We start from the raw sequence: 12,197 nt of genomic DNA, 5'->3' as shown, positions 1-12,197 counted from the left end.
AAATTGTATCATTGAAATCCACAGAAAAACAATTACAACAGAGATGGATAACATTTTAGAGAAGGAAATATGAAAAACTAGGCATTTACAGAACTTATGACTTATGACCTGTCATTCACTGGTCTAAGTTTGCACTTAGTCAGTATATTTATGATAATATTATGAACGTAAGTAAAAATATAGCTCTCTTTCAAAAAAATAGTAACTAACTAACTAACTAACTAACCATCACGCCATTTTCCCAGAGGGGTAGGCAGAGAGGATAGAACGCCACACCACTCTGTCCTGGCACACTTCCTTTGCTTCCTTCACATTCATACATCTTCTCATGCACGCACGTCAATTATTCCGACTTTTCACATGACGACTTTCAAGAATTTGTTGTACTTGATCATGCCATGTCTTTCTCAAATTAAATAATGAAATAATCCCGAAATTAAAGCTAAGTAAATAAAGCACATCGTTTGTGGGTCACTGGATACGCTTCTACAACAAAGTTCCCGGCAGTGTGTTAATTATGACGGACAATATATGTATATTTTTTTTAAATAAAAGGCGTACTTCTAAAAAAGGCCTTATATGGACTAAATGAGTACATGGAAGATAGCAGTATATGGAACTGACAATATTTTTTTATTTGTGTTAATTGATTTATTTTTATAATGTGTAGTTATTTTTTTATTTTATTTATTTTATTTTATTTTATTTTTTTATTTTTCTTTCTGTTGACGCCCATGGGGCTTTTACATTATACATACTATATAATAAGAAATATTTCTTGAAACCTGTCTTTCTCTACGTGTTGTTTTGTTTATTCATAATATAAATATATTTACTTTCAATAAGCGTGTAAATTGTACCTACATTAATGAAAAATTAAATAAAAATATCAAATAACTTAATACATTGTGTAACATTCACCAATTTGCGTGTGTTTGAACATCCATATTTCTTCAACTGGTCCATCTGTTGATTTTGAAAAGGAGCCTTATGTCTCTGGGTATGAACTGAGCGAATATTTTATGCCGTCCTTTCCCATCAAAGGGAAGTAGAGTTGCATTTCTAGCCCTTGGTGTTTAAATTGTCAAACGTATTAACAACTAACAATCCTTTCACAATGACTTAATTAAATTAGTGCAGTATGTAACCTTTAAATTAGTGTATCATCGCATGAAAATTAAATTTATCTTTTGGTGACTTGTATGAAAGGCGGTAGAGTTGAGCAATTTTTTTTTAATGATGGTAATAATGCAATTTAATGTTATTAAATTTATAAAAATACTGCTGTGTACTTTTGTAACTAAATTTGACACAAGTAAACACAGTTTTGCTACCATTAGTGTTTGCCATATGGTCATGTGAAAAAATGACAATTTCGGGCAAAGGCACTTTATATAATTTTCCAAACTCACAGCAAAACGGGCAGTGAAAGAAGTAGATTAAAAATTTATTAAAATCGCAATATTTATAATTTAAAAAAATATGTATATTAAAAAGACATTGCTATTTTGGATGAGTGAAACCGATAGGAAGACCCACGGTCTTTAAAATGGTTTTCGGGTATGTGGAGGAAGTACTTTCAACGTTTATTTTTGTAAAGTTAACGAGCTGAAACCTTTACTGATTATTATTATTATTATGGATAACTTATATAGCGCCATTTTCGTAACAAAATACCTCAAGGGCGCTTTACATAGTGATTCTTTTTAATTTGTAATTTAATTTAAATAATTTATTTTGTTGTCACATGCAACGGATTTATTCAAATGATTTAAAGAACAAGAGGATTTTAAGCTTTTTCCGAAACATCACTTCACTTTCACAGCCTCGCACCTCTGCTGGGAGAGCATTCCATGCCATAGGGCCTGCGACCGCAAATGCGCGTTCACTAAATTTAGTGCGCCGTTTTCGTAGAGGTATAATAACTTTTCCTCTCGCCGTAGACGTAGCTGATCTAAGCGTGAGACGCCTGTCAGCTAGTTCATCTGGAATGCATAGTTCCCTTAGATATTCCGGAGCAGAGTTGTGCAGTGACTTATACATAAGCCAACAGAGTTTGTATTCGACCCTCTGTGGAAAACGTAGCCAGTGTAGTTCCCGAAGTAGTCGAGTGATATGACTGAACTTAGAGATTCCGAAAATAAGTCTCGCTGCGGCATTCAATACAGATTGTAGGCGAGTCATTTTGTTCATTGGTAGACCTGCATAGATACCATTACAATAAATCGACTCTAGACACTACAAACGCATTTATTAATTGACGGGCGGCATCAACCGGCAAATTTATGCGTATGCATTTAATTTGTCTCGGCTGGTAGAAGCATGAACTTATCGTTCTACTAATTTGAGCGTCAAGAGAAAGGTCAGAATTGAGTTATTTAACCTGTGTTATTTAACCTGATGTATGTGAAATTCTTCTGATTGAATTATTTAACCTATTAGGCAACGCCTGAAAACAATTTCGGCCTCGTGGTGTAATGGTCAGCGCATTTGCCTACCATGCAAGAGGTCTCGGGTTCGATTCCCGACATGGTTGATATGAAATATAATTTGAAAGGGTGCTCTTACACTAGAATATTTCACAGTCCCTAGACTGGTACCTGAAGCGTAAGACTGATCACCTTACCTTCATGTAACAAAAATGATCAAGATACGCTGCGATTGGTGTGCCAATGCAGTGCTCTATGCACCATTAGGCGCGGAAAGGGAATGACTATGATAAAAACAATTTTCAAATTTTTATATGTCTTCTTGGACTAATTCGTTAAATTAACTACATATGTTTTGAATAGCGAGTGTCCAAATGTTCAGTAGACAAATGACTGGATTTCGCCTCCTGGGGAGTTTTTAAAATAAACATATGGGTTAGGGAAAAGGTCATTTCGTATTTTTCGCTGTCTTTCAATGCTTTATAAAAAGTGTTACCATGATCCAATTTAAGTCAAATATGTGCCGTTCTGTTTTATAACTCGTTGCCGGCGAGAATTCAACTTTATAGTGCCCCTTTCGTAGTAGAAGCCCTTGTCCATATTGGCAAAAAACCTATTTTCACATGCCTCTATTGTGGCCTATGGTGGTAGTCACTTGGTGCCAGGTCCGGACTATAGGGTGGATGCATAAAAACTTCCCATCCAAGCTCCCGGAGTTTCTGGCGCGTCATCAAAGAAGTGTGCGGCCCGGCGGTGTCCTGATAAAACACAATTCCTCTCCTATTCACCAATGCTGGCCGCTTCTGTTTGATCGGCAGCTTCAAACGGTCAAGTTGTTTACAGTAGTGGGCTGAATTTAGCGTTCGGTCATAAAGGAGCACCTTATAGTAAAGTATTCCATGCCAATCTCACCAAACACACAGCAACACCTTCCTGGCCGTCAGTCCTGGCTTGGCCACGGTCTGAGCTCGTTCCGCTTCGTTGGCTTCGACTACGATCTCTGTCGCTTGACATTGTCGTAAGAGACCCATTTTTCAACACCAGTCACCATTCGCTTCAGAAATGGGTCGATTTTGTTGCGATTTAGCAGCTATTCGCGGATGGAAATTCAGTCAATGAGTTTTTTTTTTGTCAGCATGTGTGGCACCCAAAAATCGAGCTTTTTTTATCCAGCTTTCTGCAAATGGTTCAAAACGGTTTTATGATCAATATTCAACTTCTGAGCGATGCTGCGACTGCTAACATGTCGGTCTATCACGATATTTTCCATGATTTTATCGACATTTTTGACGACAGGCCAGCCAGAGCGTGGTGTACATTTACCTCGTCTACACTAAAACCAAAAGAGTATCGGCCCTGTATACATCGCAATTTTTTTTGATCGCTTTCGACGTGTTTTTCCCTTTCAGGTAGTTAAAATGTAAAGTATGGCGAATTTCTTCCTTAGAGACCTCTATACTAGACGCACGATACTTCACGACTGAACCGACCAAGCGTAATATTGTCAAAAAAACGTTTGTAGTATACACTCACACCTTTACAACCCCGTATCGTATGATCCAATGTAACCAATAATGAACGAGATATATTGAGTTTAAAAAAAAAGCGCGAAATACGAAATTACTTTTTCCCAAACCTGTTATATTATAACACAACTGCCTACTGGAAAACAAAAAATTAAGTTGATAATTAATTATCCAAGGAAATCCCATCAAGTAATGATATTAGGCACTAAGATAGTCAGATACCTTTTCTGTTTACTCTTTTAGTGGATGAAATTATAGAAAAGGTGTCTGGCTTCAGACTGGGTTACAAAATGGGTTAAAATATAATATAAAAAAACAAAACAATTGATATGATGTGCTATGCAGATAATGCAGCCATAATATCTGAATCTTAGAATGACCTACAAATAATGTTGTATAAGTTTTATTATTTCTATGATATATTTTGTTGCCCTTTAATAATAAGGAATATTTTTTTGTTTTTTTTAATATTTTTTATTTCTTTTTTTAATTACTATAAAAAAATTACCATATTATATTTTACTAAATATTTAATATTTTCTTTCTTATGTTACACTAAAATATTATAACTGTGCATTATTTATTATAGGAGCAAAAATTCATTAACATTTTCTTGTATACCCACGAACAGGCCATGCCTTTGTGGATTTTTTTTGTTTACTATTAATATGTATTTCATTGCTATATAATTATGATTTATTTTTTGAATACTCTGTTTTATCGATTATGATTATTGTAAAAAACAAAAAAAAAAAAAAGTTCCAACTAGTACTACAAATGCTCAACATGTCAATATTAGTCAAAAAAACAAGTCCTACAGTATTCAGACAACCTATAAGGTCTAAGCTGACCATTGACAGTAAGCCAATGGAACAGGTCATGAGTTTAAGATATCTGGGAGTAGAAATCTCAAGTCATAGCGATTTTTACACTGCAGTCCGAGAAAAGGTCAACAAAGCGTCAACTGTGTCAGGGTGTCTGAGGAATGTGATATGGAGAAAAATGGATACGCGTATCGATAGCTAGCTAGGTCAGAATGTACAAAGCGTGTGTGAGACCCATCATGACGTATGCTGTGGAAGCGCGGGCAGACACTGTTCGTACCAAAGGGCTACTCAGAACTGCTGAAATGTATGTCTTAAAAACGCTCCGAGACGGAATCCGCAATACTTTAATTAGAAATACGTCTGAAATAGAGAGTATCGTACTATGGAGCAGATCCAGGTGAAGATACTGGAGGATCCATGCGGACAAAATGAGCAGCGATAGACTTGTGTACACTACAGCCAGTGAAATCCGCCTGGAAGGCCACTTGAGAGATGGAGGAATAGTTGGACCTCGTCATCTCAAGAAAACAACTATTTTTCTGTAACACAGATCTGAGGATCGCTTAGAAGATGAAGTAGAAGAAAATGAAGCCAGGTGAAGATTTACGCTTTCATCGTTAACCCAGGAGTCCGGGACCTCATTCCTAGTAGCTAACCACACTGAAAATATTATACATTTATACAAAAAAAAAGAAAACAATAAATCGCCCAAATAAATGCTGTAAAATTTAATCATAAATAATTATTGTTTTTATACACGTGGCAATCTGACATCATAAATGTTATGGGGTCGGAAAAACTTCGTAAATATTCGAAAATAAAGAAAAAATGCTACGCTTTGTAAAACAATTCTTCTTTGTTCTTTTCGATTGATATTTTCTTTGTGAACGGAAACAAAGAAAAAACGAAGGGGAATTTCATTGAACTCGTAAATATTCCTATTGGTCAATATTTTTTACAGTTATTAGGTATTTGTAAATATCCCACTGTTTATAAAATTTATAATGGAAGCACTAACATTGTAGTTATTTTTCATAATAAAATACGTAAATATAAAACAACTTCACCGGTTTTAAAGCTACACAAGTTAATTTTTAGATCAACAACATGACGAAAAAAGTTGACTTATTATCTCCATATGTTAAGACTTTTCATTAATAAGTAGGTACTTAAGTACTTGTTTATGATTAAATTTCAAAACTAAAAATTATTAATATTCAAATATTGAATTTAAGTAGGTACCTTAAATACAGAATTCTTTTTGCAAATGTCAAACTCGGCTCTTCTCACCAAAAGGGTTGCACTTTATTTATAAATGCGTTTTTCAAAAATGTATTGAATGCCAGTTAATATTATTTTAGTAATACCAAAAATCCAGTAAAAAGAAATGAATAGGAAGAAATTATAAGGAATGAAAAGAAAGAATCTGATTGGGATCTATCAAATGCAAATTTCGATTGTAAATATTAAAACCGTTTTTTTTATAAATGCATTTTCGTCGAATGCAACCCTGGTAGGTCCATGAAAAAAAGATTTACCTACAAGTGAATTATTTATACAGTTATGGAGTATTTTATCTTTTTTTTAAATGTTATTAAATACTTGTATACAACCACTTACCGACTTTCTACCGGTTTCGAGACGTACCCGTCTCTTCTCTCAAATTTTAAATGTCTTCTCTACAAATATTCAATAACATTTAACTCAATGTTTGACAACAAAGTTCATGCTATAAATATTGATGATATACTTTGTATTATTTAAGAATGTATTTTAGTCAATTTTACGATTTTTCTATACCAAGCATTTTGTACATTTTTAAAAATATAAATCCGGGTCATAGTTTTGCAATGTTTGTATGTATTTGTATGTAGGTGGGAGTAAGTGATCAGGTGTGTGTAAGTGTGAGCATCATTAAATAGCAAGTGGGATCGTATCGCAGCCAGAAAGAATCAGTCTTAATTTATTTTTTAATCAATTAAAGGGCGTGTTGAATATATCTATAGATGAAAACAAATCATTTTAGTTAGAGCAAGAACGGTAGAGGAAAGAGTGTTGTGCACAGTTAGTGCTACAGACTGGCAGATGGAATAAATACTTTTTTCTTGTCACGCAAAAGGGGACATTAAGATTAATTTTGGAGAGTAGGTTAAAAGAGTCTACTTTATTATTTAATAATTTATATAAATAGCATAATTCAGATATAGTACGTCTATTTTCAAGGGTAAAAAATCTATTTTGTTTAGCAGATTGGCTGTAAATGCAAAGCGTTTTTATGTTTTTATAATCTAGGTATTTTAAAAATTTCGTTGAACATTTTCAATCCTTTCTTTGTTTGTTATGTATTGTTATTAGTTATTTTTATTTTATTAACATAAAGGGCAAATCTGCCTTTTACAAAAATTTATAATACTAACATATTTGGCTAGGTATATATATTTTTTTAAAATTACAAATTTCAAGATTATTAAAAAAAATAAACCTTAAGATTATACAAGATTTATATTTTAAAAAATTAACCTAAAAATTATACAGCATATTCAGTAGAAAGTTTAAACAGTTAAAGAATAAATGTAAAACACAAAATTAAATAATAAAACACTTTAAAGTTATACAAGAAGAAAAATATTATAAAAATATATTTAAAAAAAATAGTTATATTTGTGTTATCAATATTACGACGACCTTATAAAATGTATTTATAAATTATTGTATCATATAATTTTTAAAATGTTTTGACTTTCCAATTTAAAAAAAACACTGCATATAGTTACAGGTTAAACGATTAAACCCACGATTAAACTAAATCAACTTAAAAAACTAAATGATCATAAAAAATGTTAATATTATCAATTTTTAATGGCATAGAATTAAAAACAGTCCAGAAACTGCATACGCGCATCGAACAGAAGGCGACTAAACTACTCTAACAGGTAGTTTTACGTTTTGATCTATTAGTTTCTTTGTAGAAGTCGCTCAGTACGCAACTCCCGATTTGAATTCTACTATGCCGTGTTGTATCGTTTTTAAAAGTAGAATTACTGCTGAAATAAAAAAGAAACAGGATAAGATCACATTTCATGTTTAAGTAGCAAATCCATGTGTAAGTAGCAAATGCATCGCTTAAAAGTTGAATTATTTTTCCATCTGTCAGATAATAAAAAAAAACAAAATGGATAAGAGAACTAATGAAAATTGGACCTCTCGGATTAAACAACGCCGTGGTGAACATTTGACCGACATTATCTTTAAAACATCAAATATTATTTAACATGTATAAAAAATCAATATATTGCTGCTCTTACTATAATGTGTCATTAATTTTTAAGATGTTTTTTGAATTGACTTAAATTTATTGTCTTATATTATTTCATTTAAAGATTCTTCTCATCGTTTCTTTGAATCCCATAAAATATGTATGTGTATATTTATGTTTTTCCTTTTTGAAAATGTTTTTTTTTTTTTACATCTGAGCTTATTTTTCATTATTTATTTTAATTCTTGCCTTTTAATTACGTTTACATTATTATTTCCATTTACCTTTAAAAAACTTTTTTCACTTTCATTTTTAAACAACTTCCATTTATGTTTTTTTTCCTACTCTTTTTTGTACTTTCGTTGATAACCTTACATATTTATTTATTTATACTTTTACATTGTTTGTATTCTTTTTTTATACAGAATAATGTTCCCTCACTGGGGTGTCCCATGCCGAGGGAAACATTTTACAAAATGTGAAACATGCCTAAGATTAGCTATAATTATTATATAAAATGGAAACTTTACTGGTCCATTGGAGTTAAGTCTAACTGTGTAAAATAAAAAACTACGTAACCGTACTGTATGTTTCCTGAATAAAAGAAAATAAAATAAAAATGACATAAAAATATCCGTTTTACGTAAAATAAAATCTTTTTTTATTTTTTAAGTTCAAAGTTCATTAATGAAATTACTCTAATTAATTGACCCTTAACTTATCTATTCTGTTGAGTCAATGATTCCGCGTGTGCAAAAAAAATTTAGAGAAATTATTAAATTGCTTTTTTTTTAAATATATTTTTTTGCATTTGTGTTATGCTAATATTTTTCGCAATCTGGCAACATTACGCGGTGACTTCACGCATGTGCGCGGTGAAAGTGGGGGGTTTTTGAATACAGTCCGATGTATTCAAATATGATTCTAAGCTCCTGCTGGACTATTCTTATTTCTATGCTTATAGGTAGTGAAATTATCACGTTAAAAGTAATACAGTTTCTTTAGTAATTAGTGTTATTTTGTGTAAAACATTTTTCCCGTAATGGTTCGTTTTTTCGGTAAAAAAGTCTGAATTTGACACGTGAAAAGTTTCCTGTATTACCGAAGTGCTCCATTTAGTCTGGCCGATCAATTAGTGGCCAACGACGCCACATTCCTTTTTTTAAAATGACCAATGAGAGTGATTTATGGGAGTGGTGGCGCCCCCCGAGGCCAGTAATGGTAATAAACGGCCATTTGCGGTGGAAATTGGAAATACAAAACTGTTCATTTTCGAACGCTTTCAATGAGAAGGTAATAAAATGTACTTACCAAAGGTGCAAACCTTTTTGAAAACATTGTTTCTGATAACACTTAGTTCTGGTTCTATATCTGTATTCTTCATCCATCTGGACAATAAATCGACCAAGTTCAGGACAAAGACTTCAAACCACAGTCCTGGAAAAAACGGTTTCATTATTCAAATGTGTTTTAAACCAATTGCGTAGTTCTTATGTACATTACATTCTGTCAAAAGTATTTAAGTTAATAGACATTTGCGATACAAATCCTTTTGGTAGAATGTGTGTAAGACGTATGCAACTGGTTTAAAACACGTTAAAAATAATGATACAAGACAATATTTTGAGTTTGTCCAAATGCTTGTAGACAAGGACTGGATTTAACTCCCTGGGGAGCTGTTAATATTAACATATTACAACATAGATGAAGAACATTTTAGAGTAGGTAATATAGAAGTCCAGGCATTGGCTGGTTTCAGTGGCCGTTACACTCGTGAATGTTACACAGTGTGTTATTAAACTTGTAATATGTGCGTTTTTTTTTCATTAATTGGTATTCGGTATTCGGCCGAATAGTGCTTACTATTCGAATGTTGAAAAAAGTTGCCGAAAAGGCCGAATACCGAATTTCATTTAGTAGCCAAATATTCGTGGCATCTCTAAATGAAATCCCTTTTTTCATAATAGGGAAATATCACTTTTTTTTACATTTTCAAAGTAATAAAGGTCTATGGAATAATTTACTGGCATAAAAAATATTTTTAAATTTGTAATTTTAAATTCCAGCAAAAACGGCCAATTCATTGGCCACGAAAATAATCTTATTAACTATAGAATGCTATAGCATGTACATTAATCATAATTGTGGGAAAAAACAATAGTTAAGGGCAAAGCTAAGTGTTTGATAGGTAATGGGGAATTTAGGTATTTATATTTGAATTTCAGAAAAATTCATAACAAAGTAAGTATTTATTGACATACATGTATGTATTGTGAGATAATTAATGAAGCTTTTTAGTTTTATAACTTTAAATAATTGTAGTGAAAATATATAAATAATATTTTTATAATAATAATGTATTATTATTTCGCTGAAATAATAATATATCATTAAATTAAATCAAAAATTAAAATACGAAATTTTTGTTTTTATATTTGTAAAAATAAAATAAAGTGTGCAGTAGACTTGAATCAATGTTTAATTTTTTTATATTATAAGTTTAAATGAACACATTTCTCCACAATATCCATATTGATTTTGAAATTATAAATAATTATTCGAAATCCATTTCATATATTTTTATCGGTATTCGTAGTATGTGATATTTCCCTATTGTGGTATGAAGCCTTTTTCCTGAACACGGTCAAAATAAAGGTAAAATTCGATTTCCTTTTTTTACATGTTTACCTGATTTGAGTAGCAATTGAGGTGAAAATATTTACGCAGGGTTCTGATAAATTTCACCCACAGAGCTCTATTCTACTTTCCGCCCTGATACGGGGTGAAATATTAGTGTAATTAAAGAGAATCAGGGGTGAGAAATTCAATTTGAAAATTAGAAATCAAAACGCGTCCGCGGTATCTGCCGCGAAATCCATTCTGATGGAAGCGTATCGTTGAGGGAAATAAATCGGATCATGGGCCGTACAAGAGTTATGTTAGGAACTCTATATATTATACGGCACAGAGCAAAGCAATGCGCAGATAAAGTATTCCTGTCACGGGCAACTGATAAAACACCCCCGCGGAGTATTGGGAATTAATAAGCAACAAAAAAAGTCAATAAAAAATATCTTTAAGATTTATACGTACTAAAACAGCGATATTAAAGTAGTACCCCTTTTTAAATCGGGGGATAAAAAAGACCCCAGTAATTTTTGCAGTTATACTATTATGTCCGCCCATCAAAGATTTATAAAATAATATAAATAGTTTGTTAACTGGCTTAAGGGGTCTACGATGCGAATGTTGATGGATGCAGAAAACGAGGAAATCCATCAAATACTTGAAGATGGACATGTCAAAAGTAGGAATAATCGGCGTGCGTGCATGAGAAGATGTATGAATGTAGAGGAAGCGAGGTATGTATGCAAAGATAGAGTAATATGGCGTTATACCCTCTCTGTCTACCCCTACGGGGAAACGGCGTGATGGTTTTGTTTATTTGTTTAATAATATATTTTTGCTTTCTTCTTGCGAAAAAAATAGTGAATTTTGCGTTTGTGTTTCTTATTTTTGCATAGTGTTTCGTATTTTTACTTGTAGGTTTTGACAAATAAATCATTTCATTGTCCATAGACTCAATAAAAAGCAAGTCCTGATAAAAAAGTTGTTGATGAACGATTTCCAGGACAAATCATCTGTCACGCGAAGTGAAGATTAATACGTTCAGGATGTGAATGTCCTTAGAATTGGGAATAAAATGTTACTATCTGTTCCCAACGGACCAGAAAGATGAATGGGCCTCCCTTCATGTCCCGTGGAGTGGTCAGCGATAAATAAAATATTAGACACAATACATCACACGCCATGAAGACTGTGTTTTGCTTCAGATTGGGACAACTACACATTCAATGTGAATTGATAAACAAACAAAACATAACTTAACAAATAAAAATAGAGATTGAAAACATTTTAGATATGGAAATGGGGAAGTCTAGTCATCTGCGGGGATTCAAACTTGCCATTGACCAGATTCATCTGATTTAATGTTACACAATATGTAAAATGGCCACTTAAACCTCTCGCTGGCTCTTTTAAGTGACTGATCTTAATAACTCCATAAGGGGTGAAATTCAGTTTTTTTTTACAATATACATAAGAGGTAAAACAAATTATTAAAAAAATAAAGCATAATTACATAGCAATGAAATACATA

The 12,197-nt window shown here is 32.3% G+C and overlaps 1 protein-coding gene across 1 annotated transcript in view; it reads right to left on the bottom strand.

Moving 5' to 3' along the window:
* Positions 1-3,460, bottom strand: part of dtn (transmembrane protein 132C dtn) — a 136,880-nt gene extending 133,420 nt beyond the window's left edge. The window contains exon 1 of the mRNA XM_088238057.1: positions 3,342-3,460. Within this exon, the coding sequence (XP_088094183.1) occupies positions 3,342-3,460 (119 nt within the window). The remainder of the gene's footprint in view (positions 1-3,341) is intronic.
* Positions 3,461-12,197: the final 8,737 nt, after the last annotated feature.

Source organism: Micrasema longulum, unplaced genomic scaffold, assembly GCF_059751315.1.
Source record: "Micrasema longulum isolate JH-2025_06_02 unplaced genomic scaffold, ASM5975131v1 h1tg001825l, whole genome shotgun sequence".
Lineage (NCBI taxonomy): Eukaryota > Metazoa > Arthropoda > Insecta > Trichoptera > Brachycentridae > Micrasema > Micrasema longulum.
This window is presented reverse-complemented; position numbering and strand designations above follow the sequence as displayed.